Raw genomic sequence first — 16626 nt, 5'->3', positions numbered from 1 at the left:
GCGGGGCAGGGCAGGGCAGAGGAAGGTGTGGAGCTGGGTGTTGCTTTGCGTGTGTGGTGTGTTGACACCAGCAAGCAACTAAGTGCGTATCCAGCTGGTTGCTCATTCTCCCTCCTGCAGAGGGAATCAGAAGAGCAAAAGGGAGAAAAACTCATGTATTGGATAAAGATGGTTTAACAAGTGAAGGAAAGAGACAAAAACAAGTGATGCGAAGGCAGACAGTCACTCACCACCTCCCATGAGCAGACTGATGCCCAACCAGCCTCTGAGTAGCAGCTACTTTGGAAAGACTGCGCTCCCCAGCTTTTATTGTTGAGCATGACGTTATGTGGCATGGACTAGCCCTTTGGCTAGTTCGGGTCGTCTGTCCTGGCTGTGTCCCCTCCCAGCCTCTTGCCCACCCCAGCCTACTTGCTGGGGGTGCACAGTGAGAACCAGAGAAAGCCTTGAGGCTGTGTAAGCACTGTTCAGCAACAGCCAAAACTGGTGTGTTACCAATGCTGTCACCAGTTAAGTCCAAAGCCACAGCACTATACGGACTGCCATAAAGAACATAAACCAGCCAGACCTTGTAGAGCATGTAATAATTGAGTAGACATTAGTGATACCATTGCCTCATTATTGTTATCTTAAAAGAAGCAACTACTCCTTTACAGTCTTTTTTTTTTTTTTTTTTTGTTAAATAATGGTGTTTCACTTCTTTTTTAATTGCAAGTACAAAAACTGTACCTTTTAGCTTTTGGTTACCACATGTAGTAAGTGCAATGCTAATTGTAACTGAACAGAGCTGCAAATTTTGGGAAACTAGATTGTGTACGGAAGTGGTTTGCTTATTCAGGTTCAAAGAATTCCATTATTATGATAGAAAAGATAATTGTTTTCGTCATGGAAGCGAACTAAGCAAAGAAACTATTTAGCTGATATTTTCTTTTGCATGTGTGTTCTGTTTTAGTACTGTTAAACCCGACTGTGCATCATCTTTGATATTTTAATTATATTTCTTAGCCAATACAATTACTGAGCTGATTTATTAGTAAAGTGGAGATTACTTAGGCCTGGAAAACCAGATAGCCTCTGCTTATTTTCTTACTTATTTCCAAGTTCTTTTAAGCTGACTCTTAACTCCTAAGCTTCTGTGAGTTTGAGATAGCGTATGACCTGTCTTCCTGTTTCCTTCAGTGAGAATTGTCTTTTTTTGTAGAGTTTTGGAGAACATTCTGGCTTTTGGAATATTTCAGGTTTGGATATGTGGGGTAGTTACCTGTTGGGAATAATTTGTAAGCTGCTGCTTTCTTTTTCTTCCTAAAGTTTCAAGTCTTGTAATACATGTACTCTTTCAGTGGTGTTGTCAGTCAGTCACACAAAGTAAATCTTCATTGACGTGAAGGTTTGGATTAATAGGTGCTGCTGGTTCAGTTCCTCATCTCTCATGCTGACAATGTACTTTTTAAGTTTTATCCCTTCTAAAACACAGAGCGAGTTTCTTCAGCCTATAAATCAAAGTGTTTTGGACAGTTATACACAGGTTAATTAAAAGTGCTGATTGGGTGCCCAAGGGATCTCCCCAGAGAAAAAGTCCATCTAGCTAGCATTTGCTGAAAATCACACTTAATGATGTGACTGCTTCAGAGTTTAATTTGAGACAAGATAAAAAGAAATCAAAACAATGTCTCTAGTCTCAAAAAGTTCAGATAATGATTCAAGCGCTAGCACTGCTTAAAAAAAAAACATGTATGAAGTAATAAACACCTCTTGCTCCCTTTACTGAAATAGTCTGCCTTGTTTTGAAAAATATAGGTTAAGGAGAAACGAGAAACTCATCTTTGAGGGTTCTGTTTCTGGTGAAGTTAATGTAAATGTTTTTTCTGAGTTTTGGGGTTTTGGATTGGGCATCTTCAAAACAGACAGAAGTAACTTTGGTAATTTCCTCAGGGCTGGGGAGATCTGGCAGTTAAAGATGACACCATCTTCAAAGTTCTCCTGTTCTTCAAATCCTACAGGGTTTAACCATATTGAGGAATGAGCGAATCCCCTCCCCCTCCCATATCATAACTGTATTCTTATGTCTCTTTTGTGTTAGATATTTTACTTTTAGAGTTAGTTGGTTTTAGTCTTTCCTAGGGTTAGAGAAAAAGAGCCAAACTTCTTTGATGCCTCTTTGCAATAATTCTTAGAGACCTTATATATTATCATAAGAACTCATACACTGACCTTTTAATATTAAAATTAAGATACAATACTATTTATTACTAGCTGTAGCTTCTCTAGGGAGACTTCATATTTTAAAACGGTACCAGTTAATTTTCCATGGAAACTCTACCATATCAGCCGTAACATCTTTAGAAGCAAAGATTGTACTGTGAGCAGGTAAGTATGGGCATATAAGTAGTTTTCAAGAGATGGAAGGCCATTTGGCGTACAGGAGAAGAATTGGGAAATGGGTGACTTTGCTGGAGCTGAGAAGTAAAAGCATGACCAAAGCCAGAAAGGAGAATTACAGAGTGGGTTTAAATTACTTTCTCTGCTCCTCTTTTCCTTGCTTTTTGTCTGTTTATACCTGCTACTGGCTCTTGACTGTTTTTTCATGCTGAGAAAATGTTCATAGATAGTGCTTTTAATTTTAATTGATCTCAAAAATAAAAGGAAACATACCTCATAAAAATTTAATTCAAGCTTTTTCGTTTCAGAGTCCTTGGCAACTTCTGACTGCAAATATATTTTTATAATATGTTGTTATCAATTATTTTGACAATAGGAGCATATGTACCAGTACAGTAGGCATATAATACTTAATTACACAGGTGAATACTACATTGTTTTTCTATGGGTTTAGTGCTGCTGGTGTTTTACAGATATACATTGAAGGACGAGCCACCTCGGAACCTTAGCGAAGAGGAGATGAACAGACTGGGAGCGAGGATTGTGAAAGCAGAACTTATGGGAGACATGGTAATGTCTTTGAAAAATTGATTGGCTGCAATTTTTCTTTAAAGCTCACAGTGATTTAGTTGTTAAAAAAAAAAAAAAAAGTATTGATTCAAGCAAATAAAGTCCTGCAAAATTTGATCAGGTAGGATTTGAAGATACTGCTTTTACTGTAACTTGTGCTTTAAATGCAGTTCATAGACTAGAATAGAGGATTCAGGTCCCCAGGTTTTGTAGGCTAGGCAGCGTATCCAAACCTAGTTATTCTCTGCCTTTTTTTATAGGATTTAAAGTCTTTTTATTAAGCAGGGAGCAGGTGAAAACTACAAAGCTGCCAGTCTGTGTTACAAGGTAGACAGTGTCTGGAGCTTTTGTTATTTCATCAACTTTGTCACAAGTAGATGCTTGTGGTCCATAGCTCTGCTGTATAAGCATACTTATTAATTATGATATGGAAACATAAAACTGGAAGGAACTGCATAGGCTATTGCATCCAGCTCTGCAATGAGAACAACGATGTAATGCTTTGTGGTCAGCTCCACAAAATGTCTGCCCTGAATGAGACTGGGTCCATGGAGCTGAGATAAACAGCTGCATGTCTAATGTTGCTTTAGGAGGCTCGTTTCAGACAGCAACCTGAAGGATCAAGAATTTCACTCTTTTGGAACACTCTAAACTCTGAAAGTATATTTTTTTTAATTACGTTAAGTATGGCTATAGTGAGTTAATTGCATTTAGTAATACTGCCTGGAAGTTTCAATAATAACGAGGTCATAGTCTGCTAGTTTTTAAGCGATGTTTTACAAGTGTTTTCTCTGAATAGCTGCTCTTAAGGAAGTACTGCTGAAATTTTTGGAAGGATATAATAAAATTTTTTAGAACTGAATCCTATCACTATGGGCCTTTGTATTGTTTTTTTTAAAGATTAATTTTTAGTGCTCCTGTTTACCTTGCCTTTTGTGACGGAATATTTGCACCAAAATCTGCATCCCTAGTATGCAGTAATAAATAAGGCATGTTATGACTACAAGTGCCAAATTAGTATTTCCTGAGAGCCATTGATTCTTTGATTTGTGGGAAGTTCTAGGATGTTTGGCATAATTTTTTATTGCTGGATTAGGACATGGTGTCGGTCTTTGTCAAAGCCCCTGTAACATTATTTAAATTTTGTTAGGAGAAAGTGTCCATTTTATAAATATTTTCTTTTCAAGCCCATTTTATTTTATGAATTCTTTTTCCACAGACTTTAGACACAGATGTGTGTATGTAGTTTTACAAAATTTGAACAAATACACCTTTTCTAGAAATTCTGTCCATTTGAAATCTTAACAACTTCAAAAGTGAATTAAAACTAACTTCAAGCAGTGTATTTTCTGCTAAGATATAATGAGTGTTATTGATTGAAATAGATGCCTCCATGTTTTAATCTGTAGTTTTCCTAGTTAATGTACAAAAATATATGCTTGTGAGGAAAAAACATGTTTATGAATGTAATTATATGATAGGTTTGTGAGGGATTGGTGTTAGTTGCTTAAGATATTATTTTAAGACATTTTCCTACAGGGGAAAATGATTGAAGCTCTCTATACACTAGTTGCTATAAAGTACTGGGGAGGGGAAAGTTTTCCAAAGACTCTCATGGAGAGCAGCAAAAATTTGTAAACTTTTTTTTTCCCTACTGCTCAGCTTCAATAGCATTGTCCAAATACAAGTTTGGGCACAAGTGTGGGTTTTTTCTTTTCAACCTGACAGTAACTGAATCAGAATAATTTGAATAAAAATATACAGGTGTTTTGTGGGGAGACTGTGATTCTTTTATTATTCTACCATTTTGTTTTGTTTTGACCAAGATCATCTAGCGGAAGCCAACATTACAATTTTACTGTTAATTTTATATATACATTTTTCTACATATGCACTCTGAATTAGCCTAGTTAAAAAACCCAAACCAACCACAGTATGAATAATAAAATGACTAATCTTTGCCTTGTTGCTCTTTAAATATTTTTTCATGGGCTTTCTCTGATCAGATTGAAAATGCAGCTTGTTTAAACAAGTTCACCCCCCCACACCAGAACAGATGGTTACGTAACAGTATGTCCTGGTGGCTGGAGCTCAAGGTTGACCATGTGGGACAAATGAATTCTGAATCTATTTTTGTTACTGACTTGCTGCTTGGTGTTGATCAAATGACTTAATTTTGGGGCCGCAAGTATAGGTATGATTGTTGGGAGTCCAATCAATGAAACTGGCAAAGTGGTCAGAATATAAATGGTTGTATTTCTTATAGGTTGATAGGTTGTCACTTGGCAATTCCTAGCAAACCAAGATATTCTAAAATGCTTGTATTTATTTAATAAACAGATGGATGAGAGAGCAGGAGCATCAAAAACAATTTACACAAGACTGTAAACAGTTCTCATTTTCCACCTCTTGTCCATTTTAATACCCAAAGTAAGGTCTTAAGTGCCAAAGTTGGACATGCGGTGTAGAGAGATGTGAAACTGCATAGCAAAAATGTCTGAGAGATATTTCCCTAGACCCATTGGGGGTGTGTGTGTGTATGTATATATAGAAACATAAATAAAAGGATATGTAGCGTAACCTGGAAAGGTTACACACTTGATGTGTTCAGGCTTCCTTATTTAACTTCCTATACATAAAGTAGTATGTATGCTTAGCTACACAAAGCATTTATTAGTATAACTAAATGATGTTTAGGCATAATTTTTCTGGTGGTTTTATGATAATATACGTTTCTATACTTTAGATGGCTCTGTTCTGAACAATTTTTTTTATCTCCAGTAAAGAATTGTGTGAATTATATTGACATGTTTTCTTTAGTCTTTTGTGTCATTAGAGTTTAAAAAAAAATCAAAACATGAAGAAATGGAATGAATAGTTAATTCTGATATATAGGTCTCTAAAAGTTTAAAATGGTTAAACTAATGGAGCACTACCACTTTCTTTGAAGGAGTTAGCTTCAAAACTTCAAGCAGAACTTGAGAACGCTCGCAAATTGAGAGAGACTCAAGGGCAGATTCCAGCAAAGTATGGCAGAGAGGTAAGGGGGAAATATTCTTCTTTTCTTTGTGCTAACACAATGGTATAATACAAAATGTCTACCCTTGTGAGTTCCATGTTGACTTCCTCTGAAGCTCAGGATCAGCTTCTTACATAATTCCAGACATAGGAGCTTGGTTTTTAGGTCTGTTCATCTCAGAATGCTTATTTTTATGTTAGAGTCCATCTGTCTTGCAGAAACAATCTTTAGTTTGTGGGAACCAGGACTGTTGACAGTCCTGCTGTTTTGGACTTTCCAAGGTTTGCCAATGCAAATAGTCCCTTACAGATACAACAGGGCTGATGTTTGTAATTCTGCAAAGGTTAGCTCTTGAACTGCATCATGCCAGAACAGTATCAACCTTTTTACAGCTTGCTGTAAAGTTGCTCAACTTCTTAGGCTTGCGGTAAATTGGCAGACTCCTCAAACCGTGGTGAAAACCTTGACGTTTATTTGAAGTTATTTGGGTTTTACTTACTGCCAGGGCTTGCTTTCCAGAGGGTGAAGGTCCTCCTGTACATTTTAGAGGCTTGCTGTCTTGTCTTGATGAATATGCCTTGCCTGTGCCTGTTTCATGGCTACTTCTAGCCTGTATTACGTGGCTTTTGAGTGTGAGCGGTCCAGCAAAGATCGCAGTTGCTCTGTCCTAAGTCCTATCCTTGTGATAGTTCCTAGGGTAGACTTAATGGTTTTACAGCTTCAAACTGATTTTGGACTACTGGGACACAAGCAGAATGTGTTGGGTGCTCCTGTGTATCAAGGGCCAGCTATATCACACTGTGTGTCTAAACAGCTGAGATGTTCAGAAACCATCTCATAACACAAGAGAGGCTGATTTGTGAAGGTGTATTTGATACTGTATGAATCAGTCTTTCTATAACAGTGACCACCCAAGTGATAGCAACTGAGTTCAGCCACATGCATTGCAAGTAAGATACCTGAAGCAGTTTCCATAGAAGTGTTTTTCCAAATGGATGTCCTATTGATCCCAAAGTTTGATAGCTTTGCCTCTGCTACCAATAACAAACATGAAGCATTTTGTTTCAGGCACGTCTGTCTCTGGTTCCTTGGAGCAGCATGGCCAATGTCATGCTGAAAGGTACTGAAACGTGGCTTTGCCTTATTTTCACTTCTGTTCGGAGAACTGGGGAGATAAATCAGGAAGCAGTGAAGGCAATTCTGAATGCATCTCCCTAGGAAGGTTTTTTTCTTCTTGATTAATTGAACGTGGATCAATTTCCCAATTCAGTTCACTGTGTGGCTGAATGAAGACTTGTACTAGTAAAGGGGGTGTGCATGGGCAGCTGGGGTTTGTACAGAGGACAGGATCAATTCTTTTGACGGTGCTGCTGGTTTGTTCTGCCTTAAAGTGATCAAGAAACTACAGACAGAAGGGACTGTAAAGTGGTAGCTTAAATCCTGGTGTTTTTATTTATTTGTTTGTAAGTGAGAATAGAGGCAAATCTAGCTTTTATGGTTTGTTTGATTTAGACAAGAATTCTACCCCAAGCAACCCCAAAAATGTGGTTTTGAAGTACAGTTTTCAAATACTGATGTTTGGTCTTTAAAAACCTTACGTTTAGTAGCTGATATATTTCACCAAGCATACAGATCCTGGTAAGACCATTTTGTTTAGTTTTCATTTTGGCCAAAGTAATCCGTAGTTTTAAGACCTGCTGTTTGTGGTGCATTTAGATGTTGCAAGTAGAGATTTCCAGCTGAAAGAAGCCAAAAAGCATGAAAGTGTACATCTTTCTGAACCTAGAATAGCAAGAAAATTGTAAAAGATACTGAAGCAGAAGAGAAGTCCATGGCTGCATCCTGAGTAAGCCCACTTGGGTAATTTTATAGCAAATATTTACCTTGAGGAAGAGGATTGTTTCTTTTTTCTTTTTCCTTTTTTTTTTTTTTTCCTTCATTGTTTTTGGTAGTTAGTGTGATGTTTCTATTAAATGAACACCCACAAATAATAACATTATAGGTTTTCTGTGTATGAAGGTATCCCACATTAAAATTCAGTACAGGCTAAAACATGTTTGGATTCTCTTGATAGTGAAAAAAACCCAGTAACTTTGTCTTAAACCATTTTTCAGCAGTATCGAAGCGTTTCTTTTATGCACTACCAGCCCTCATTTTGCATGTCTAACATTTGATTTGTTTTCAACTGCTAACCTTCCATGTGTCCAAAGTGCAGAAAAGATGAAATTTTATTAGTTGAGTTGTTCTTAAATTGTTTGTGGCTTCTGAGTAGCTTTATAAATGGAATTCTTTTGCCTGAATTGAGATATGAATTTTTCAATAAAATTTGTGTGGTTTTTTGAAGAGGTTAGTTTTTATATATACTCCTCTTGAAGGCATATGAGTAGCTGTTATCTTGCTTTTTTGGTACTTCATGAAAAATACTAGGGAGTGTTGTTTAGGGATATTGGTTCACTGAAGTTGTTTAATTTTTTCCACATTATTTTTTTTCCCGCACCTCATTTCCACATCATCTTAAATATTTAATTTCTCAATTGCACTTTTTCCTACTTCTTTTCTGTATCTAATTTTTTTGATGAAATAACTATATCTATAAATAAATACAAATATACACACATATATGAAACCTAAATAGAGGATAAGTATATTTTAATAACCTCTGAACTGGTGCGCTATTGTAAGTATTTTCCTAGTTAGTTGTGCTAGGAGAGCTAAGAAGCATTGCTATTATCAGGCTTAATGCCTGAATATGCAGTTAAGAAGATAGTTTTCTGCTCTACAGTAAGCAGAAGGACTGTGACAGGACGCCACCATGTATCAGGCTGCCATAAGTTGTGAAAGCTCCTCAGTAACAAGGCTTTGTGAAACAGAACACCAGACTAGACAGGAAGATGATTGGAGGTAAAAGGTAGATTTATTAATATTTCTTCTCTTCACACTTCTAAATATGTCAGTATCTGATAGCCTTAAGTGCATCACAGGTTATTTTATGTATTAGTAACATTAAATAAACATTTTGATCCTAATATTTCTAGTTTGAAACATGAAATTAGATTGGAACAACAGTTTAAGCACTCTAGACACCGAACAAGCCTGACTTACGGCGCGTTGGATTAGATAGCTCTCATGGGTAGAGACTTGTGTGTGTCTGTTGTAAATGGAAAGTCTGTGACTAAAAGCACTAAGTGCAAAATGCATAGGTATCTCAACTGGTTTTGTGTCCTCAGCTCCGGTGAGAGACACATCGACTTGTCTGAATGTGGCATCCTGAAAGTCCGTATACGGAATTTACCTGTGTGGTGTGTCTGTTGCACACTGTGGATGTCTCAGCTTGGGTAGAGCCCCTCTGTTGTTCACTGCAGGTTACCTTAAGTGTGTAGTCCTATAAATGTTAGTAGGATTACGGTTAAACTATCCGTTAAGTGAAATTTGGGGCCTTAATGGCTATTGTACTTAAATACTTGAGTCACGTGTATACAACTGCGATGAATGTACATGCAAAGACCCTTTTTAAAAGGATTAATTAAAATGTAGGTTGTGCTTGTTTTGTCTTTACATTTGAGCAGGAGGCAACCTTCAGAGTCTATGGAAATCAAAAAACTGGGTGAATATGCAGAAGAGGCATTTGGGCTGTATGAAGGGACAAACCATGAATTAAATATTGTAATTTCACTTGTGATAGAATTAAATGATGCTTATGTTCAGAAGTTTATGTCTAATTTGTCACGGGCATTTTAAGAAAAGCAAAGTTGTGCTTTGAGCCCTAGTGAAACTGTGTAAGAGAAGGCTGCTGTACCACAGGCTTTCTGAGTTAGGATAGGTGATGAAAATGAGTACTTACTGAATGTAAGGAGACAGCAGAAAATTGTGGAGGCTTCAGCATTTAAAAAATAACTTCCATGTGTTCATGGTTTACCTCTAAGTACAGTTTGTATTTCTGTTATCTGAAAGTGCTATACAACTCTTAATTTGAGTGCATTGGTTATGAGGATGTTACCTCTGCCATTGTCAGTACCAGTCATAACTGATGTAATTTATGCTTTTATTCTGTATTTTTACTTAACAAAATATATCTGGAATGTTAGCACTCCTCTGAAGCACATCATTTGCAGTGGTTTTTGGTGGTACAAAAATTGGGAGGTAAAATTTCAATGAGCAAGAGGCAGAATATAGAATATTTCAGTTGGAACGGACCTACAATGATCATCTAGTCCAAATTGAAAAGGCAGATTGAAAACAAGTAAGGTGATTCTTCACAGAATGGTTGCTCTGGGATGTTGTGGATGCTGGGAACTTGAATAGATTCAAGGAGAGGCTGGATAAGTTCATGAAAACTAAACCCCTTGAGGATTGTACAGAAATGATGTCTGGCTCTTAATTGCTGAGTCACAAATGCTTGGAGGCATCCTTTCTTTTTGTACTCTTCGTTAGGCATTCGCTTTTGGCTACTGCTGGAGAAGGCATGTTGGGCTTTGGTTTGATCCAGTATAGCTGCTTTTATGTTTTAATCTGCATGTAGAAAGTATTCTTTATGATGATTTTAAATAATTTATGATGTGCATTATTTGTGTGCTTTGCCTTTTCAATTTTTTATAGAATTTTTTCCATCTTTTCTCATGCTTCTTTCAGTATGGTCCCTGCATAAGAATTAGAGTAAAATCTGCTAAATGAAAAGCAGTTTGCTTTTGTGTTGCTACAAACTGACTTAATTGTGTTTATTTTTTTTAATCAGGAAGTATATTGACATGATACAAAATTAGGTAAATCTAGACTCAGTTCATGGTGGTGGATGAATGAGGTAGAAGTGTATGCATCTTTTGAAACTGTTTTCATTTCAAAATGAAGTATGGCCTGTAAGAAAAAAAGCTTCTCAACCCTAAGCCTGTTACTGTGTTCCATAGCACTTAATCAGTATGCAGGAAACAGAAAGTAGTCTCTGCTGAGCAATTGCTAGAGACAGTTCTTAATAATGATGAATTGTGTTTAAAATACAAAATCAATACAAAATTGAATGAAAGGTAGAAGGTGGTACTTTAAGCAAAATAACATGGTAGAGGATATACTATCATAGAGTATTTAAAAGAAGAGAGTGAAATTCTGAAAAAGTAGAGAGAAACATACAGGCTTTTCTGTCATGCATTTGAGAAATTTGTAAGAAAACCGCGTATGATTTCAGCATAGCAAATCTTCTTGAACAACTGAATTTTCTGTGAAAGTCCATCAGCCTTCAGTCTAGTATGATTCATTTAATAAAGATATTTAAAGCATAAGGAATAAAACAGTAATTGAGATAGATACAGATATATATACACACACACACATGCAAAAAACCCCATAGAAATACATATTCCACAAGATACATATATTCCTCAAGATAGAGCAAAAAAACTCAGAAAAAATCTCCTAAAGTTTTTCTAATGAAAGTTATGGAGTGCTTCTGTGAAGCCTCTTGGGCATGAAAGATACCTGTAGAGCAAGTCTTCAATTTTGGCAGGCACTGTATTTCACTTTACAGTAGGCATCTGACTGACATGGTGCTGCTTTAAAGGAGAAAACTTTTTCTAGGCTACCTGTTGCATCTGTAAGAGTAACACTCTCCAGACCATTGCTTGTGCAGCTCAGGTGGAGAAGATTTATAGTGCAAGGAAAAGTTAGTTTAGCTAGTTTTATGGCATAAGTAGGGCTCATCTTTTAGTTAAAACCTTCATAATATCAAGAGCTTCCCGTACTTGAAATGCTTCTGCTTTTTTTTTTTTTTATTTAATTCTTCTTCCTGAGTATAAATAATAAGGATGATTAGGTTTCCAACACCTCCTCTTACAAACTACATCTGAAGATAAATTTTGATGTATTGAAGGTCTAATGTTTAATTTGGATCCCCAAGATGCATTAGTACCCAGACTGAGAGAATTCTGGGGAAACTAGCTCAGTATAAATGAATATTTTATTTTTTTATTTCTTCTTTTTGAAGAATTAACACCATTTTTCAGAAAGGAAACTGAATACGACAGCTTGGCTTCTACCTCATAATCCTATTTATGATAAAATACCATCCATTGCATATCATTACGTATAGTCTGCATTAAGAGAGACAGGATGGAATATGCTGGATCTTATGCAGACAAATTATTTACAGCACAGTTATTATCCCGAGATAAGTAAACCATATGACATTAGGAGTAGCTGAGAGGAATCAGTTGTGGAACAAACCTGAAATAATATTCTATTGGTTCCAATAATGACAATAGGGAAAAATGAGCGTGTTTCTTTATTTTTCATGTGTTTTCAAGATTGGCCTTTTCAAAAATACCTTAAAAATGACAGTGATTCCTTGGAAAAAGAGCCAGTTATCTAAAAGTAAAGTGGTATGGTTGTGTGTGTGTGTGCCTGTGTGTTTGTGTATATGTGTGTATACATGTAAAATTTAGATAGTGATTAATACTTTGGAATAGGAAGTGAAAGAAAGAAGAAAAATAATCAGTGCTTCTGATGTGTGGGTTGTTTTTTCTTTTAAACCCCCCCCCCAAAACCAACAGCAAACAAAAAAAACCCCAAATCACCCTGAAAATTAACATGCAAAATTGCAGGTGTGCCAGCATGTTTAATTTTACATTTGGGAATTGAGACTATAAACACAGATATTCTTCTGCAATAAAAATATTTGGTTTTCAAAATTTACCTGTAATATGTTTTAATAACACATGGTTGAGTGGCCTTTAATTGTGACATACCCAATGCGGAACTTAAATACAGTTGTAGTAATGCTTTTAGACTTACAATATATAAAGAATAATTTAAAAAATTATTTAAAACTGCTTCTCAGAAAAATATAGCTGTGACACTTTTATAAAAAGTAGAATGCTGGGGAGTAATAATTCTCACTAAACACACAATAAAAATCTGATTTCATTTGGAACTTCAGATGATGGGGAGACAGCAACAGATGGCTGTTGGCCTGTTTACTCTCAGATGTTTTCAGCTCATCATAATTTCTAATTCCTGCTGTTCCATCACACTTGAATCTTGTCTGCAGGATGGTTGTGCCATTCTTTCTTCAGCAAAAGTTTGTTTTCCATACGAAGAGTTGACTAGCTCTAACTGGAACAGGGAATAATAAAGTGGGCATACTTTTGCAGAACAGCCTTAATTATCACTAGTGCATACTTTTTAAAAATAATAGGTATATGCAGTTTCTGGTGAGTGTATTTCGTGAACACTCTTGTTGATGTCAGTAAAAGAAGATTACACAATTATTTATAAGACAAAAACATATTAAGACAAAGTGGCTTAACTTCCTGAATGTAATTTATAGGAAATTGTTTTTTGCAATTAAAAAGTACTAGAGAAATTGTATCAGTAACTAAATAATGTAAAGTATCTTACTGGTTTCAGTAGATGTAACAAGTATAAAAGGGCAGAGCAGATAAAACTTCTTAGAGTTCAAACTGATAATACAAAAGCTTTGGAGTACGCTTTGATACTGGAAGCAAAAGCCGTATCCAAGTGCCAGCACTTGTAGCTGATGGTGCTGTTTTTTCAGCTCTGTTTTTCTCCCAGTACTATGTTGAATTTCTGCAAATTTTTACTGCTGTATCTACTCTTTCACTGTGATTCCTTGGAGTAAATTCTGGTTTTCTTAACCAATTTGACAGCCCCCCAACCCCAAGAAAAAACAAAAGCAAAAACATTCCTGGAAGGCCTTTCTGATGCAGTAGATACTTCCCATCTGAAATGGAAAGGTAGAACCTCACTGATGCTTCTCTTGGTCCTTGCACAGCCTTGGTAAATACATGGTATTAAACCTTTTTGGACTTAAAATAATTTACATATAAAACCATTTATAAAAGTGTGAACCATAAATTAACAATAAATTTTGTATATTTAAGCAATGAAACACAATTATTTTGTTCAAAATGAGGTTTTGAAAGGAGAATTTGATCAACCAATGACTGTTGGGACCACCTGGTCTTTAGTGTAATTACATGTTAGGTCTCATTAGCTGTTGCTACCAACATAAAGCAGAAACATTTTATAGAAACAGGCTGTTTAAGAGGAGCAATTAAACTAGGCACCCATCCTTCTAAAAGGAATAAAGACATTTGGCTTTGGGCCAGCACATCTGGATGACGAGATACTTTCAGCTAGCAGCATGGTTTGCAAAGTTGTGTGCGTGAGATTTTTACAGAGGTTCGTCACGGGTGCTGCAGTGATGGCTGTGGAGGGTGGAGCTCTCCAACGGTGTCTGGAATGGAAGTGCCACTACCAATGTCAGTATTAGCTTTACCGTTCTGTTCTGCCTGTCTAGGTAAGATGTTGTTATAGGCTCCTTACTTTTTCAAGTGTTTGGCTTTCTTCTGATGTCTCCCAAAATAACAGCAGTGATAATGGCTTGAGGGTATGGATATACATGAGCAGAAGCTTAAAAGGATGCAGAGTTGAATCTTTTTGTCCACATTTTTCCTCTGCTTTTTTTTTTTTGAAGACCCTTTTCTACATATACTCCTTCAATAATAATAATTTTTCAGATCGGATTACCTCTCTTTCTAATAAAAATGCATTATTAAGCTCCCTCATATGCCTGAATTACTATTTTTGGTTGGGTTAATCTGTTGCTTTCAGTTTGTAAAATTACCTTTTCTGATACTACAGTCTCTGAGAATAACGCATATACCAGAGTTAGGGTAAATCTCTTTTCTAAATAGTGAATATTGAGGCCTGAACTTTTTTGAAACTTCTTGCAGTATTTTTACTGCACTTTTTTATTTACTTGTTACTAAATTCTTATATTTACTTAAGTAAATACTATTTTTATTTACATATGCTGAACTTCTGCTTATCACCTTCTCAGTTTTATATTACATTTCTGTCTTTGATATGAATAAACAGGAATTTGTGGACTTAAGAACCAACATGCTGCAATACTTTTCTTTTTATGGTCTGAGTATATATGTTCTGTATGAGATGTTCTTGCTATAGAAACAAGCCATCTAGTCATTAGTTTTCTTATATCCCATACCTACAGTGGCTCATTGATGGTATGGTTAAGTGACTAACCATTTCAAAGTGCAGCTAACAATTTAAAATATCAAACTGCACATTTAGACCTTTTTTAAAAGTTGTATTTGCAAGGTTATGTGGCTTCCTGTCATCCAATATTGTTAAGTTAGACTTAATTGCTTTAGTTTTCCCCATTACTAGGCACATCACCGGGCACATTACAAGCTGCTGCAAGTTACATATTACTAGTTCCAATCTTACTTCCACAGGCTGGCAGTACAACTCTTACTGAATTTGATTCGAGGTTTTTGTGTGTGTCCGTTCTGATTATGGCAGACCAACTTTCTGATCTTGTAAAACCTTTTTTAATCCCATTTCTATATTAGCTTAATACCTTTTGAAGTTGTAATAGTGATGCTTATTGCTATGTTTACTGAGTCTTTCTTGAAATACTAAATTTTTAACCTAGGTAGAAGTTTGCTCTTGCTTCCCTTCCTCATGCTGCTATTTCTCTTAATCTTATTTTGTTCTGCTATAAGAAACCCAAATCAAAGATACAAGTTTTATACAGTGGACTGCTGTTACAGACCTGTGACCGTTTTAATTTCATCTTGCTGTGAGATCCAAACCTTGGCCTTGCTGTGGAGAATGGTCTACCTACTGATTTTATAAGCATTACCTCGAAGTTGACAATTCTATTATTCACAACAAATGGCAGAGCCTGAAGGGTAGCTTAGGTGCTTTGAAACCTATGTTACATGGGGAGTTCAGGTAGTGACTACACTGACTCCTCAATGATGAGATGTGCCCTTACAAATAGCCAGCACTGAAGGAGGCAGACTGCTCCTTCTAAATGGGATTGACTCATCCTTCCGATAACTGTGGTGATTGTGTGTAAACGCAACCTGAGAACCTAACAGAAGGGTAACTGAAACGGGAGAAGAAAGAGTAACGGAAGAGAACAGGAGACAGCGAATGGAAGAAATAGCTACATCCAGCACTCTGAGAAGTGCTAGATGTCTTCTAGGCACTTATTTGATATTATAAGGACAGACTTTTCCGATAGAGGAATAAGGCAATATTCAAAGCGTTTCCATTGGCCATAGACTGTAAGAGAAAGGAAACGGGTTGTACGCTTAGTCCAGCATCTAATTTGTCCATAGCTAGCATTTGGTTGTAGAGGTTTGTTTCTTGCTGAAGACTGTTGCTGAGCTTTGTTATTCCTTCATTTCACTGTGCTTGTACCACTTTAGTGTAGCTCTTGGTAAACATTTGCAAACAGCTCTCAACTCATGCAGCATGCAGCTTTTTGTTGGCTCAGTAATTAAAAAAAAAATGTTTGTTTTTCCTAGCTCTAGTTGCTCCCTATCCCACAATATACTGACTCTTAAAATATATTTTATTCTCTTTAGCTATTAACATTGAAAACCAGTTCCAATTGAGTATATCCTATCTCAAATGCTTGGCCTGCTTACTCCCTTTGTTCAGCTATTCCAGTGTCTGTTCCTCAAATTAAGCTGTGCACCTGGTGGCAGAGCTTTTCCATTTCCTCCTGCTGGATTATGGAACAGGCATCATCTCTGGAGAGTTCAAAAATCTTTTTCAGAACTGCATTTTATTTATTTATGTATTTAATTTAAAGCATTTATCTTTCAAAACCA

At 36.3% G+C, this 16626-nt stretch overlaps 1 protein-coding gene across 1 annotated transcript in view; it reads left to right on the top strand.

Moving 5' to 3' along the window:
- Window positions 1–16626, top strand: part of CWF19L2 (CWF19-like 2, cell cycle control (S. pombe)) — a 76986-nt gene that overhangs the window by 15114 nt on the left and 45246 nt on the right. The window contains exons 8-9 of the mRNA XM_009276952.1: window positions 2853–2949; window positions 5900–5989. Coding sequence (XP_009275227.1) covers window positions 2853–2949; window positions 5900–5989 — 187 coding nt within the window. The remainder of the gene's footprint in view (window positions 1–2852; window positions 2950–5899; window positions 5990–16626) is intronic.

This window comes from Aptenodytes forsteri, unplaced genomic scaffold (genome assembly GCF_000699145.1).
Source record: "Aptenodytes forsteri isolate BGI_AS27 unplaced genomic scaffold, ASM69914v1 Scaffold354, whole genome shotgun sequence".
Lineage (NCBI taxonomy): Eukaryota > Metazoa > Chordata > Aves > Sphenisciformes > Spheniscidae > Aptenodytes > Aptenodytes forsteri.
Note: the sequence above shows the minus strand (reverse complement) of the source record. Positions and strands in the feature narration are given on the sequence as shown.